Genomic DNA, 13920 nt, shown 5'->3' with positions numbered 1-13920 from the left:
ATGACCACGATTCTACACAATGCTCAGAAATTTTGCCTCCAAATCTCCTGAACGTAACATCAGCTGCCATCACAGTTTGAATAGTGCTGAATGGTTTGATCCCTAAACTCTGAGATCTGAACTGAAATGACTAGTGGCGCATTAATTCGTCGGCTCAAATGACGAAGCGGATGATGTGTGAGGTTGATCTAAAATTCTCTATACTGCATCTGGAAACATAATTCATTAAGCAAGAGCACGGGCAGCAAAGCAGAAGTGCTTTAAACAGAATTGTTCACGTGAAATGTGAGAATGCTCTCCTGTAGTAAATGTGACTCTGCAGTCAGTCTTGCTCTTTTCAAACTCCACATATTCTCACACAAGTGTTTGCATTTTTTTAACGCTCCCCGCCTTTCGGTCGGCGCGGAGGAGCCCCCGGAAGTTCGGCGATCTCTCTAATGCTCCAAACGTCTGTCACGGGGCGTGAAGGCGGATGATGAATCGGCGTGTTTGCCGCTTGTGTCTCCTAAGTCACGCCGCGCGGATGCAAAAACGGCAGGCATGACGAGCTCCGTCCCTCATCGGCCGATTTGTTTACGGCCATTTGTGTACCGTCGTGATCTTTTTACTCGGTGCTTCCTGATCGCTTGCTTGTTGTTTTAAGTAGGCTTGGTTTTTAAGCTCAAAAATCTTGAGCTCCACCGCAGGAATACCAACCCTCAAGACTGAAATCTGGCTGAATGCTTGCCATCAAAGCCTTAAAGAACTTTGCTTGACCCCATCCTGACCCTACATGCTGGAATTAACCAGTCGAGTCATGCAGTTATTTCTTATTAACACAACCACATGTGTGTATTAGCAATAACCACCGCTGTGGCCCAACAGGTGAGGTCAGCCTAAATCACGGCTGAGCTCTCTCTTCCTCAAGTTGTGGTAGGATGCCCTGGTTCTCCCAACAACAACACTTTGCATGCCCATTTCCATATATTCCATCCACACTGGGTGGGGTGCGTCGACGGAGTGGGTTGAGATTTAGATTTGCTCAGTCACTCGACTCCAATCATTTGCGAACGGTCACAGCCCCGACCTCAACCTGGCAGGACCTCGTCTCCGTCGCCCGTAGCAGAAGACGAAGGAGATGGCAATAAAGTGAGTTTCTGTATGTATCATTATTGGGCCTTTAGCACATTTCAGCAGGGAACTTCACACAGCAGCCATGTGGAAAACACCAAGGAGTTTTTCACTCACTGTAAGTCTCATTTTTTACTTTGGGGCATTAGTTAGCCTCACGTTGTGAAAATTGTTCAGCAGGATTTATCCGGATGTTGTAGATGTTTACACGTAGTGGTCGCAGATAACTTGGCTAGTCATGGCTCTTGATGCTCTTTTCAAGGGTAGATTTTGTTGCTTTCCCAAGGATCCGCTGGACGATGTTGAGGTTTGGAGCGAATCCGTGGATAAAGTCCTCGGTTGCAAAGGTGAGGATCTTCAAATCTTGCTCCTTGAGCCGTTGACTAGGGGTAACCAGAGGCAAAGTCAATGGAGACTGCAAACCTGCAAAGTACAAAACATCATATGGTCAAGATATCTTCTCATTCAGAGGTCCTCATTCAATTCAGTTCAAAAATACTATATGGATCCCAAAGGGAAATGAACTGTTGCTGCAACTCATCTTAATTCAAATTGTTCAAAGAGTTATAATAACGGCTGTTGGTAGGAAACATCTTTTCTAGCGGTTTGTACATCATCAGTAATAAAGATAGTAACAGATCTTAGAGTTTTTAATTCCCAGTAGAAACAATGGCTTAAACAAAACCAAATTTGCAAACGCTGATCGATACCAACCTACTTTGTTGTGGAGAGTTCACTTTGTCTAATATGTATTTTCATGTTTTTCTTGTTAAGTTCCAAAAATTTTATGTATGTGTGTCTGTGTGTGTGTGACAGGAACCTTTAATTCTAATTTCGTTGTCTTTTAATAAAGGTCCAACCAAGGACTGGGTTTGCAAATTAGCCTGTGGCCAGAAAACAACAATTGCTTTGTTTTTAACACGTAAAATGGTTTAATGTTCTGTCCCTGATGAAACGAATGAGAATTGAATTGACTTGACGTGACACAAGTCTCCTGACCCGTGATTTCCAGCCGGACAGATAGCGTTCCGGGAGTTCCTGAAGTCGGAGTACAGCGAGGAGAACATCCTGTTTTGGCTCGCCTGCGAGGACTACAAAAAAATCAAGACTGTCCCGGAGATGATCTCGTCCGCCAACAGGATCTACTCTGAGTTTGTCCATCCGGAAGCACCCAGACAGGTAACAACACAAAAACATGTCGGACTGAGTCGCTTCCATTCAGAACCCCACCTCTCTAACGACACTCTGGGTTGTATTGTTCGATTCCAGATCAACATCGACTGCACTTCCAGAGAAAACATCACAAAGAACATCTCCCAGCCGACTCTGACGTCTTTCGACACGGCGCAGAAGCTCGTCTACAGCCTGATGGCCAGGGATTGCTACCCGCGCTTCCTAAAATCTGACATCTATCAGGGACTCCTGAGGAAAGCCGACTCCAGGTGACTGTTCCGTTGGAAAAGGTCCCGTGAAAACCTCCTGCTGGGCTACGATGCTGCGTGGATAACCGGTTTATCCCGCACCGTCCTCATTCTGGAGCATAGGGAATGTATCTTTACTTCTTCTCAGCCTGTGTGGTTCTGTAGTGAGTTGCAGCTCTAGAGAATTTACTGTTTATTTATGTTAAGCCGAAGCTAATCCTATAGGAAACTGTGCAAAATACATCTTCCACGATTATCTATTTCTTCTAGTCTGACTACACAGAATCAGTTCCTTTATTGTAAAGTATTATCACAACTTTGATTGATTATGCAGAAAGAAATGCTGATTTGTTCTGCAGGTTTTTCTCTCCATTTTAAAATGCAAACACATAGTTATATCTATCTGCTTTACCCTCTATTTAAAGTGTATTTCTGTTTGCAGCTTTAAAACATCTTACAAACTAAATCTGTCCAGCTTGGGTGTGGTCCTTCTGAGTACAATGCAAATGAACATTGATGAGCTGCAGGGTGCAAAAAGGTCACTCGAACACCAGGTGGCAGCAAAGGTCTTGAAGTTACAAATTGCATTTCCCGCTATGGAAGTCCAAAAGTGTCACAATTCGGATTTAGTGAAATAAGTTGAATACATATTTTGACGTGTAAATTAAAAACCTTTAAAAAACACACATTAATTCAATAAGTACATGAATCAACAATTATTTAATGTTCTAATGTTTAATTCAATTCCTGAATGAATGTGTGAATAATTCTGTAAGATTTGAATGCATTATTTGATTATTTATTTCATTACTTCGTCATTTTATTTGTGAGACACAAAAATTGGACTGGGAGTGGGAGGGGCAAACATTACTGTAGATGCATTGTTGTTATTGTGAAAGTTAACCAATCCAGATTTTGATTCAGTTGAATAATCATAATAGTTTTGATTATTTCAAACCACAAATAAGTGAAATAACTGTAAATGCTTTTAAAGCACAATGAATTTTCTCTTAAATTAACAATACTGATATTTCCTTATTTGGTAATATATTGACTCATTTAAATATTTGTAGTTATGATTTTTTTTTTAATCATATATACTTATTTCAATTTTACTTAAGTTATCACATTTAATATTTTTGTTTTTTTACAATTTTTGGGGGAGTTTGGCTCTACTGCCCTCCCGTACATTTCTCCCAATCTGACCTAGAAGCTCCATTTATTGGAGAAGTGCATGAATCATCTCGTGTTAAACTTGGAGCTGCAGCCAGACACCAGACGGTGGGCGGGCCGGGGGGGGCAGAACTGCTCACTCATTGCAAAAATGTATCTGAGGACAGTCGGAGCGCAACGTCTGAGCTAATCTGATCTGACAGCTCACGCCACGGATCAAAAGCCCGAAATTTAGTGTTTAAGTGAATCAAAGGTAGAGAGAAAGGATGACTGTAGCTAGAGTACGTTTTGTTTTTGCTTAGCACTTCTCATTGGGACATGATGGATTTTACAAGCTGGTGGAATAGTTTATGCAAACGGATGCAAATACAAAAAGAGCGCAACCTTCTCCCCATCACATTCAAGCACAAATACAACAAAGAGGCTTTAACTCTCTTGGAAAGTCTCCATCTTAACCTCAGGTTACACTGTAGAAAAGTTCCAAAGAATAAAGTGATGTGCATCTTATCTTTATTGTCATGTGTTTTTTTTTTGTTGTTGTTGTTGTTGGGTTTTTTTTGTTTGGAAAGTAGAAGTAGTTCCCGGCCTGGTTTCGCCTTGTGACTGCTGTGTGCTGCGTGAACATGTTGTTCAGTTTGTGTTGGTGGTACCGAATGTACGGGGAGTTTTATTTAAAGAGGAGTTCCACGTGTTTGGCAGCGCGTCGCGACACCCCGCCACAACTTCCTCTGCCTGAGATGACTGCGGCTGCCACCTCAGCCGGAGTGATCTGGCGGAGGACGGTTCGTTTCTGTTCGGGCCTCTTGCTTATCAAAAGGACAGGACAGAAATAGTGTCCATTAGACGTCGTTTTTGCTAACGCTCCGTCAAGCCGGCGCATTCCAGCCCCCGGAAAACGTCACCAACCGCTAATGACAACAGCCGACGGAGGAACTGGTGAGGTGTTGCAACCGATAAAGACAAGAAAAAGCTTGATAACACTTAATGTCACCGCTGCAAGTCATCAACATGTACAAAGCATTTCCTGTTAGAAATACACAGATGGCGACAGGGAGATAAAGTGCTGCTTACATCAATAGCAACATGTTATATAACCTGAAATCGCTTGTGCACATTTTGAGATTATGTGCGTCTTCGCGTTGAGTTTCTGGACTCTTGCGACGCTTCACAGCGTCAGAACTTCCACTGATAAAAATATCCATAGCCTGTTATGCAAACGTTGTCTGGCCCCTTGAATTTTTTTTTTTTTTCGTGTTGTCTGAGTCCAGCCGCAAGCTTCAATGTTTCTTTGGGATTTTATTCAATACACCAACACGGTCTAAGATAACAGCAGATCTCTCCGTCCAATATGACGAAAACTAGCTTGCAAAGGAGGATGGGTGGAAACTTTAACCTCTTGGTGTGCAAAGCTGAGAGACATCTTTTTTACAGCAAAAGTTAGTCTGAAATATTAACTGAGTGGAGCTAAACAGAAAAGCAGTCACACTTTTTAGATGTTCATCTCTAAAGTATTAGGTGTTTTCCAGCCACATAGTGCCATTAAGTAGCATAATCAAGTAACTGTTCATTTCAGTTGCTATAAGGTTCTGTAAATATCAAATATGACTGAAAAGAAATTTTACTTTGTAATTTAACACCTTGAAATTGGGCCTCTGTCTCTTTAAAATCTCCTGCTCTGTCTGGAACTCCGACTTCAGGAAGTCAAAACAACATGGCTCCTCTATTAACTCTTTAGCGACGTATTTACCAGCGTTTCACTGAGGAGTAGCTCCTACAATGAGCTCAGCTGATGCACAGTTCCATCAGGTGTTTGCTAATTGCTGCTGGCTAGTCTGAAGGAGCTCAGTGAAGGAGGGAGTTCAGTGAGGCAGAAGCTTGAGAAATGCAGCTCCAACGAGGAGCTTTGTTCTTGAAGGCGGAGCTAGACCCACCCAGACGTTTTGCACAGCTGAATGGGAAATTAAAGAAATTGTCAAACGTGTGTGAAAGACTCAAAGTAGCACTCCAAGTATGTTATTAATGAGGGAATAACATAACATAATGTGAAGCTCAAAGGCATTTTTACACAATACTGTCCCTTTAAGAAATAAAACATGCATTACTTCCCTTCCACTTCTCAATTATGTACTTACAGTCAATAAAAATGTGACATTTAAGATTAGAATATTACATTAGATATTTTTAATACATAAATGTGGGATTAATGAAAGGTGTAACATCTGGTTGAAGGTTGTTATATTTAAAGGTGACTTTTTATCTGACAACCAAACCTCATCGGTGCACATATACTAGTTTATCGAAAATGACTATAAATCCAGACAGACCAACTTGCACACACTGATGATGGAAAAGCTTGAAACGCCTCTTTAAAAATTCATATTTGGCTTCTTGGATGCCCAGACTGCAGAGAAAAAATCAAATTGAGAGGGGCGGGGGGGCAGTTTTATAACCAGGAAAAAAATCTTTCTCAAATGAACATGATTTAAAAGTTATGACTTTAAAAAAAACATAAAATCCAGCAAAAAATCTGAAACTGGACCAGAGGGAGGCATTACCCTCCACTTGACCATGGAGGCCCTCCAAACCCTGCTGAAGTTAAAATAGTTTTCTGTCTGCCAAACAGTTTTTTCTGTGGTATTCATTTTGGATGCAGCAGAGGAGATGGGAACAAATTGTGTCTTAGTGACAAGCTGTTAGTAACAAAGAGCCCCAATATGCCATTTAAAACAGATTCTCTGCTAAGTATCCTTTGTAGAAACGGCACAGGTTAATCCCTGGAGTTTAGAAGACTTTGTATTCCTGGATGATGTAAATGTCAGAGTTAAGAGGCTTAGCAAACAAAAACATTTGTCTGAAAATGATTGCTCGAAAATTGCTGAAAATAAAATATATATATATGGATTTTATGATCACTTCAATTATAAGAAAGCCTAAACTGCAAAACATAGAGAATCTATGAATGAAAAAAAAAAAGACTTTAACATCCTTTAATACAGGGGGTGTCAAAGTCATTTTCCTTTAGGGCCCAGTCAACATCACGAATGTTCTTAAAGGGCCAAATGTATTAATAAAAGCCATTAAACTGGTAAAAAGTAAATAAATTCTTAAAATGAAATAATATTGCACATCTTTCCAGTCCCTGCAGGATTTTGCGATTGTTTTTTGGGGGGGTGGGGGGTTTTGTAATAAAAAGTGTTGTGGCTCAGATCCAAAGTATTTCACCATTTTTGTGAAAAATCTGCAAAATTGTTGATTTTGCGTGAGTTTCCACCATAATTCCCAAGAAAGTGGAGGGACTAATTTATGCAATTTGTCAGTAAACGGATAAAAACCGATTTGAGTTGATGAAATAATGTTTAAGCACACTGTTATCTTGACGATGCTGTTTATGTGGCCCGTTAGAGTCTAGAGGGCCACATAAAAAGCTATGGTGGGCCAGCTTTGGCCCCCAGGTCTTGAGTTTGACATAAAACTAAGAGGTTTTCTTCCAGGACTGCATCCCACACAGCACTGTAGTCCCGCCACTGTGTTTCACATGTTTCACGTGTTTAAGGTGATTCCTCAACGTCTAAAACTCACAAGGTTGCATATTTAGCTTCTCCCTCAGCCAAGCAGGAAGAGGAAAGTTTTGAGTTTGCTTTGAATGTTGACACTGCGGTGTTTTGTTTAATGAAAATTATTCTGATTACTTCCTAGAATTACCCCAAGGCCTCACATCTCTAATAACAAGCATGAGTTTAGTGATATACAGTTACTAACCCGATTTATGACAAAATTAACGTTGTACAAGGATTTTTTTTTTTTTAAAGTGCTTTTAATTCGAATTCTGCATTTTGGGTTAAGTGGTAATTTTAGACGTAGCTCGGTGTTAGTCAGGGTTTGCAGGTCTGCTTCTAAGTTTGTCCTGTGACTTGTTCAGGCTGTACCCCATCTCTTTGCTGGGAAAGTTTCCCTAAAGTAGATATGAAGACACACAAATTGAGTGGCCTTCTTTTGCTGTAAGTTGGGGGTTTTTCCCAGCTACACACATATAGCCTAATTTCCATTTCACTTCTGTTTATTACTGATAAATCCTGTTTGACCACATCAGAGAAGTGACACACCTGCAAGGTTCAGTCTAATCAGAAAGCATTTCCAGTTACTCTTCTTCTTTGGTATTTTTGTTGCATGCAGGCCGGACCATTTCATCCAACCCTGCCTTCCATTCATCCCTGAATCCCGACTAGTGAGGCGCATGTACCTTGCATTACATTTATAGTTTTTATGCTTTTGGTAGAAGATTTCGCAGACTAAAAATTTTGGATCTCTGGCTCTGTAATCCAGTTAGCAATAGCAGGGGTTCTGGTTGCAACATCTTTCAAGGAGGCAACAAAGTAAGTGTCAGGAAATGCCTTCACGCATCCACTAGTAACCCTGTAAGCTTCCATGATCAATAATGGAAAGGCATTTCTGGAGGAACAAGTGATGCTTGCAGTCTCCGCTCCTTCATCACAAAGGTGGTTTATCATTTGTAGGTCAGGACTCTTCGACATGAAGTTCACTCATCCATATCTTTATGGACTTTACAACTTTGAAAGCATAACATTGCCTCAAATGCCTCCTCAGCATTCTGAATTATCAGTAGTTCCTTTTCACTAGAACTAAGGACAATACCCTGACACCATAATCCCTTCTGCACTAATCGTTATACTTGACACAATAGAGTCATAAAATCGTTGAAATTCCTGGTAACTGCTGATCTAAGGCTGGCTTGTTTGAATGTCAGACCGAGACGCGATTTGTCACACTTAGTAACACTTCCCCATTGGTCTAGAGTCTAGTCATGCTTTACACCATTGCATCCAAGGCTTTGCATTGCCCTTGGTGAGGTAAGGCTTGCCGGTGGAAACCCAATCTGAAAGCCACGTGAAAGTCTGAAGGTTTCTGAAGAAAGTGGCCGCCCTCTTCACACGCTGTCGCAGTACGCACTGGGCCCGCTCTGTGATTGTACCTGACCTACCACTTTTTGGTCAGGTTGCTCTCAAGACTTTCTGCTTCGCTATGATGCAGCAGACCGCTGGCTGTAGAATAATTAATTGTGAGGAAATTTCATGGCTTGCCTTATTGGACAAGTGACATCCTATCACCGTACCATGCCGCAGTTTATCTCCTGAGACATGTTTAAAGAGATGTTTATAGAAATAGTCTGCCTGTCCAAGTGCTGATGTTTACACCTGTGACAGTGGAAGTGATCTGAGCACCTGAGGTCAATTATTTCAACACCTTTGGCAGCACAGGGTGCCACCCAGTTACTGCTGCTGCCTTGCAGCAAGAGGTTCCAGGGTCCAAAGCCATCTTATCTCAAAATCCATGTTTTTGGTCACATTGAGTTTAGTTAGAAACCTTTGAGCAATCCTGGTGACAGTGGTAAGAGTTTCCCCTACAATTGGTGGGTTACCGGTTCGATTCCCACTCCATCCACCTCTGTTGTTGTGTTCTTGGACACGACACACCACGCCACCCACCTCGTCTGCTCTTGGTGATCAGAAGGGGACGTTAGCAAGATATACCAGCCTGACTTCTGTCAGACTGTCTCAGGTCAAGCATCTTTGAGGATCCTGAAAAGCGCTTTTAAATTTCATTAAAGGTTATCCTCTACTTCACCTGGAGCTGTACAGTCATTTCCAGGTGCGAACATGTTGTTCCGATCACACCTGGCAACACTTAGGTTACTAAACGTTCATGGAGAGAGCACCACACGTTTTTGCAGATGGCTTCCACCATGGAGAAACAACTTTGCAATTACCATCAAGCAGTTTTTAACCATTTGACAATCTTTGTAGTTCCTGTGAAGAATCGTACAAATGTACATAATTCCTCACCGCGTTTGGTAAACACTCCTTAAAAAGTATTCATGTCACCAGCAGACACAAAAACTGGGTAGTAGCACACTTCTGCATAACACACACACTTGTGACCAATCACAACACACCACCAAACTCCATGCCATGTAGTTTGACCCGGGCCTGGTGTAGAGAACGGGAGGACCGCGCAATTTTCGTCATGCGACTCTCAATGAGAGCCAATCTTGATGTTTTGGAAGAAGTATGGGAGAACCTTTACTTGTACGTGTAAGTGTGTGTCCAGGTTTGTCCTATGGCGTCTGATGGTGTTACTTATGGTTTTTTATGTTATAGTGTGTAATTCTGTTATCGTTCATCCTGACGACAAACGAGAGATGATCGCCTCTGATCGAGATCGTATATCTGACCAACCTCCTGCTGCTGGACATGATATCTTAGAGGACTTTAATGACTCAGATTCTCCCTGGGGAGACAGCAACAAGTCCTGTCCTGGTGCCCCAGGAGAAGGCGCCCCTCTCAGCAACTTCTCCGTTGTGGAATTCACTTCCAGTCGATCTGATGGCTCAACAAACCACAGAAACCTTTCAGAAAAAGAACTGAAACCTTTTCTGTTTCTCACTATTTACAGATGCATCTGATGGTTATACCTTTGACTGTTTTTGTGATTGTTTTAGCACTTTAAAATGCATGGCACACATACAAATAAAATGTATGTGTTGTAGCATTTGTCTAAAGAGTTTTTTGTTGTAGTTCCTTTTTTACAAAGTTTTTTTTAAGGACATATAAAGTAGTTACTTGAATCTTAGGCCTTAAAAATAAAACAAATATGCAATGCGCCAATTCACAACATATCGTCTCAAGGAACTTTACAGATAAAGGTAATTCAATCCAATCATACATACATTCCACTTGAATCTAGTTATCAAACAGAGCATCAAGTTAAGTTCTTTATTCAAATGTTTTTTATCTGAGGAAACCCAGCAGATTGCGTCGAGTCACTGAATTGCAGCATTCGCCCTCCAAGGCGAGCATGCAGCGGCGGTAGATAATGACTTGCACCATGTGGTTGAATTGCAGCAATTCCTCTTACTGAATATGCATGTAGCGACAGCGGAGAGCAAAAGTTCCCCTGTAAGAGGAAAAAATCTGGGGATTGAGAAGACAGAAGAACTGATGTAGAAGTGCTTTCTTTGTTTGAGAAGTTAATGGCAGTAGTGGATCCTTTAGCAGCTCATTTAGCAGCTTCCTCTGCTAAATGAGTAACAAATGCGTGGATTAGTTTTTCAGCACCACTCCTGTACAGTGTGTTTCTAAGGTTGGCAGTATTCCTTAGGTGAGAGAAGTAAATCCCAAACCTGTTTAGTTTGGGATTTATAAAGAACCTCGCCGTTTCTTTTAACCAGGACATGTCATTTGTTATTCCCAGAGGCCAATTTAATGCCGTCACTGTCAGAAATTAAAAGCTGAAATTTTACTGTCATCCAGTTTGTTATGACTTCAAGACATCCCTGTAGTCTGCCCAACCGATCGGATTCATTTATGGATGTATGGATGAATATAGCTGAGTATCATCAGCATAACAGTGAACACTTATTCCGTGCTGTCTGATGATTAATTTACAAATTGGAGGTACATGTACATTCATATTAAAAAGAACTGGACAAAGCACAGAGTTCTGTGGCACTCCACAAGTAATCCTGCTGTGTGAAGATTTATCCTTCACATGAACAACCTGGACAGTTTAAACCAACATCGTTCTATTCATTTGATACCTACATGTTCAGGCTGTTATGAGAGAATATTGTGGTCAACTGTGTGAAAAGCAGCACTGAGATCTAGCAAAACCAGATCAGAACAAGAACAAGGCCATTATGTGAGGCCAGGAGAATATAATTCATAGCAAAGAGAAATGGCCCGAGCACTGGACCCTGTGGTTCTCCATATCAACCCTACAATCTTCTACAATGTGAAGATGATTTACCACTGACGTGTGAAAACCAGCATGTTCAGGTTGACGTACTCAAGAACGTGAGCTTCATTCAAGCATAACACTGTTCAACACATTGTGCGAGGTTTTCAAACCCAGCAAAGTATTCAAAATAAGTGAAACTAGGATTACTGTGCAAGTAAACATTTTTCTGAATTAAAAAATAATAATTTTAAAAGATATGGCGTAACATTTGAAAGTCTAGAAAGATCTTAATTGACAAATAATTTACCTTGGATAACACTGAAATGTTTATTGACAGTGTAATATATATTTGATCAAAGTGAAAATGTCAAACAGCTAGCATTAGCACATGCTAGCTACTTAGCCTGCAACTGACTGGCGACCTGTCCTTTTGAAGGGTTAACTAAAGTAAACTGCCCAACCTCTTTCTCAGCAGCACAAACGTCATATTTGGATAAAGAAAATAACGATTTTTTTTTTGTACTTCAACCCAGCAGTTGCTGTGTGTGATAAATAGCAAATCAAAAGCTAACAAGGGTTCCTAAAAATTCCACCCATCTGTTTAAGGGACGTAAAAAAAAAAAGAAAAAAAAGCTAATCATACAGTAAGTCAACATGAAATGTAACATTACACATGAAGACATAGTAAAGTGTCCGGTAGTTGGCAGTTCAGTTCTTCTTCTTCGGACATGAAAAATGAATGTGAGGGGAAATTCCAATAACTAAATCCTAACAGAAGCGTAAAGCCAAATGTTACTGAAGAAAAAAAAAACAGAACTTCTATGAAAAAATTCAGTGTAAGATGGAAATTGGGAAGTTCAACTCATTGTCATTTTGCCTGCAGCACTGAAACTGAGCAACAGAACAAAGTTCAGCTGACAGGTGCAGCAGAGTAAAGCACACCGGGTGGCTGTTCCTCTGGAATTTTAGAAACATGTTGGAAATCCAGAGAAATGACCAGCGGAGAGAGGAGCTCATGTTCAGCAGAGAAAGCAGCAGGAAGTGAAAAGTAGATCCGATCTCCACCTCAGCTGAGACATTGCGATGTAAGAAGCAGCCGCCGTGACACGGCTCAACAAATTGAAGAACTGAACCGTGTTTTACACAACTGAGTTGAGTAATGGATCAGGTCGCTGCTTCTTTTATTCCTCATGAACCTTTCCCCTAATTTCACACCGGTATATTTCCTTTGGGTTTCATTTCACATAAAATACTGTACAGCTGTTAAGTTAAAGGGAAAAAAATAGTATTCAGTTTAATTACAAACAAGAATCTCATAAGTGTTTTCTAAATATGCATTTAGATTGTCTGTGGCGGTACATCGCAGAACCATCTTTCATTGCAATTCAAAGGCCAAAGTGCTTTGAGGTATGCGTCTACCACTAGCTCCGTTTCCATTGACCATAAATTGGAATAAATTTGCTCAATGGAAACATGACAATTTTGGAAACAAACAAAACAAACATTCGATAAAAGCTATTTACGCCGGGATGAGGTGGTTTTTCGGCTGCATCGAAATGTGATCAACAACCGGATGTTACTACTGGCGAACAAGGTGAAGAAGACGACGGGAAGTGGTATGTTATTTTTACAATTTATCGCGTGAACAGACATATTCACATGGGATTTTAATTGGCATTTGGTTGTACAGGATTTTATTTGGGGGTCTTAGGGTAAATGGGGGTTGCTTAGTTGCAAATTTTCAGATTTGCACTTGTTTAAACAAAATTAACCACTATATCTATGTCACTTTTGTGTTGGTATATCACTTAGAACCCCAGCAAAGTGAACAGTTTTAACAGTAAACTGTTCACTGTTTACTGTGAACAGTAAACAGTGTTCACAGTAAATGGCTTTAAATGGCTAAATTTAAAGCCATTGTATTGAGCTTGAAGCTCAAGGTTAATTCATCTTGTGCTTACCCTACCAGAGAGCAACTCAGCTTTAGCAACAACAATCGTCAGCCTTGTCAAATATGGAAACACTGACATGTGTTGGTGGTCTAAGAGTCAGACCACATAACCACACTGCCCCGGTTTAGTTCCGATGATTGACCTTTGTTAGATGTCTTCCCCCCTGCTGGTTCACCCCCATGTTTCCTGTCTGCCTCCGCTGGCACAGATTTAAGCCTCCAAAGTAGAATTAGAATGGAAACAAAGAGCAGTCACAGAAAAATAGGCCCACACAGGGTGGGATGCAGTAATGAATGAGGGGGGGGACACAATGCAAGTGTTCCGGCGCAACCTTCAAGACTTGAAGTGACATAACCCCAACAGATGAGGGTTAAAAGTTTACATTTACAAAGCTTGAAGTCATGGGGAGGACAAGATGGGGATCTGAGGAAGTAAATAATACACTTACCTTCATATGTATTAGGACTAAAAATCTAAAAACTCAATGGCAAATCATGCAGAGCCTGAAC

At 40.9% G+C, this 13920-nt stretch overlaps 1 protein-coding gene across 1 annotated transcript; it reads left to right on the top strand.

The window, feature by feature from the left end:
• The first annotated feature begins 282 nt into the window (after positions 1-282).
• LOC116721186 (regulator of G-protein signaling 21-like) lies at positions 283-4211 on the top strand. Its single transcript, XM_032564746.1, is given in 5 exon segments — positions 283-1001; positions 1003-1128; positions 1373-1457; positions 2123-2289; positions 2380-4211. Coding segments are annotated over 5 exon segments (639 nt in total). The 5' UTR covers positions 283-917; the 3' UTR covers positions 2557-4211.
• Positions 4212-13920: the final 9709 nt, after the last annotated feature.

This window comes from Xiphophorus hellerii, chromosome 6 (genome assembly GCF_003331165.1).
Source record: "Xiphophorus hellerii strain 12219 chromosome 6, Xiphophorus_hellerii-4.1, whole genome shotgun sequence".
Taxonomy (NCBI): Eukaryota; Metazoa; Chordata; class Actinopteri; order Cyprinodontiformes; family Poeciliidae; genus Xiphophorus; species Xiphophorus hellerii.
The sequence above is the reverse complement of the archived record's forward strand: the minus strand, read 5'-3'. Positions and strand labels throughout refer to the sequence as shown.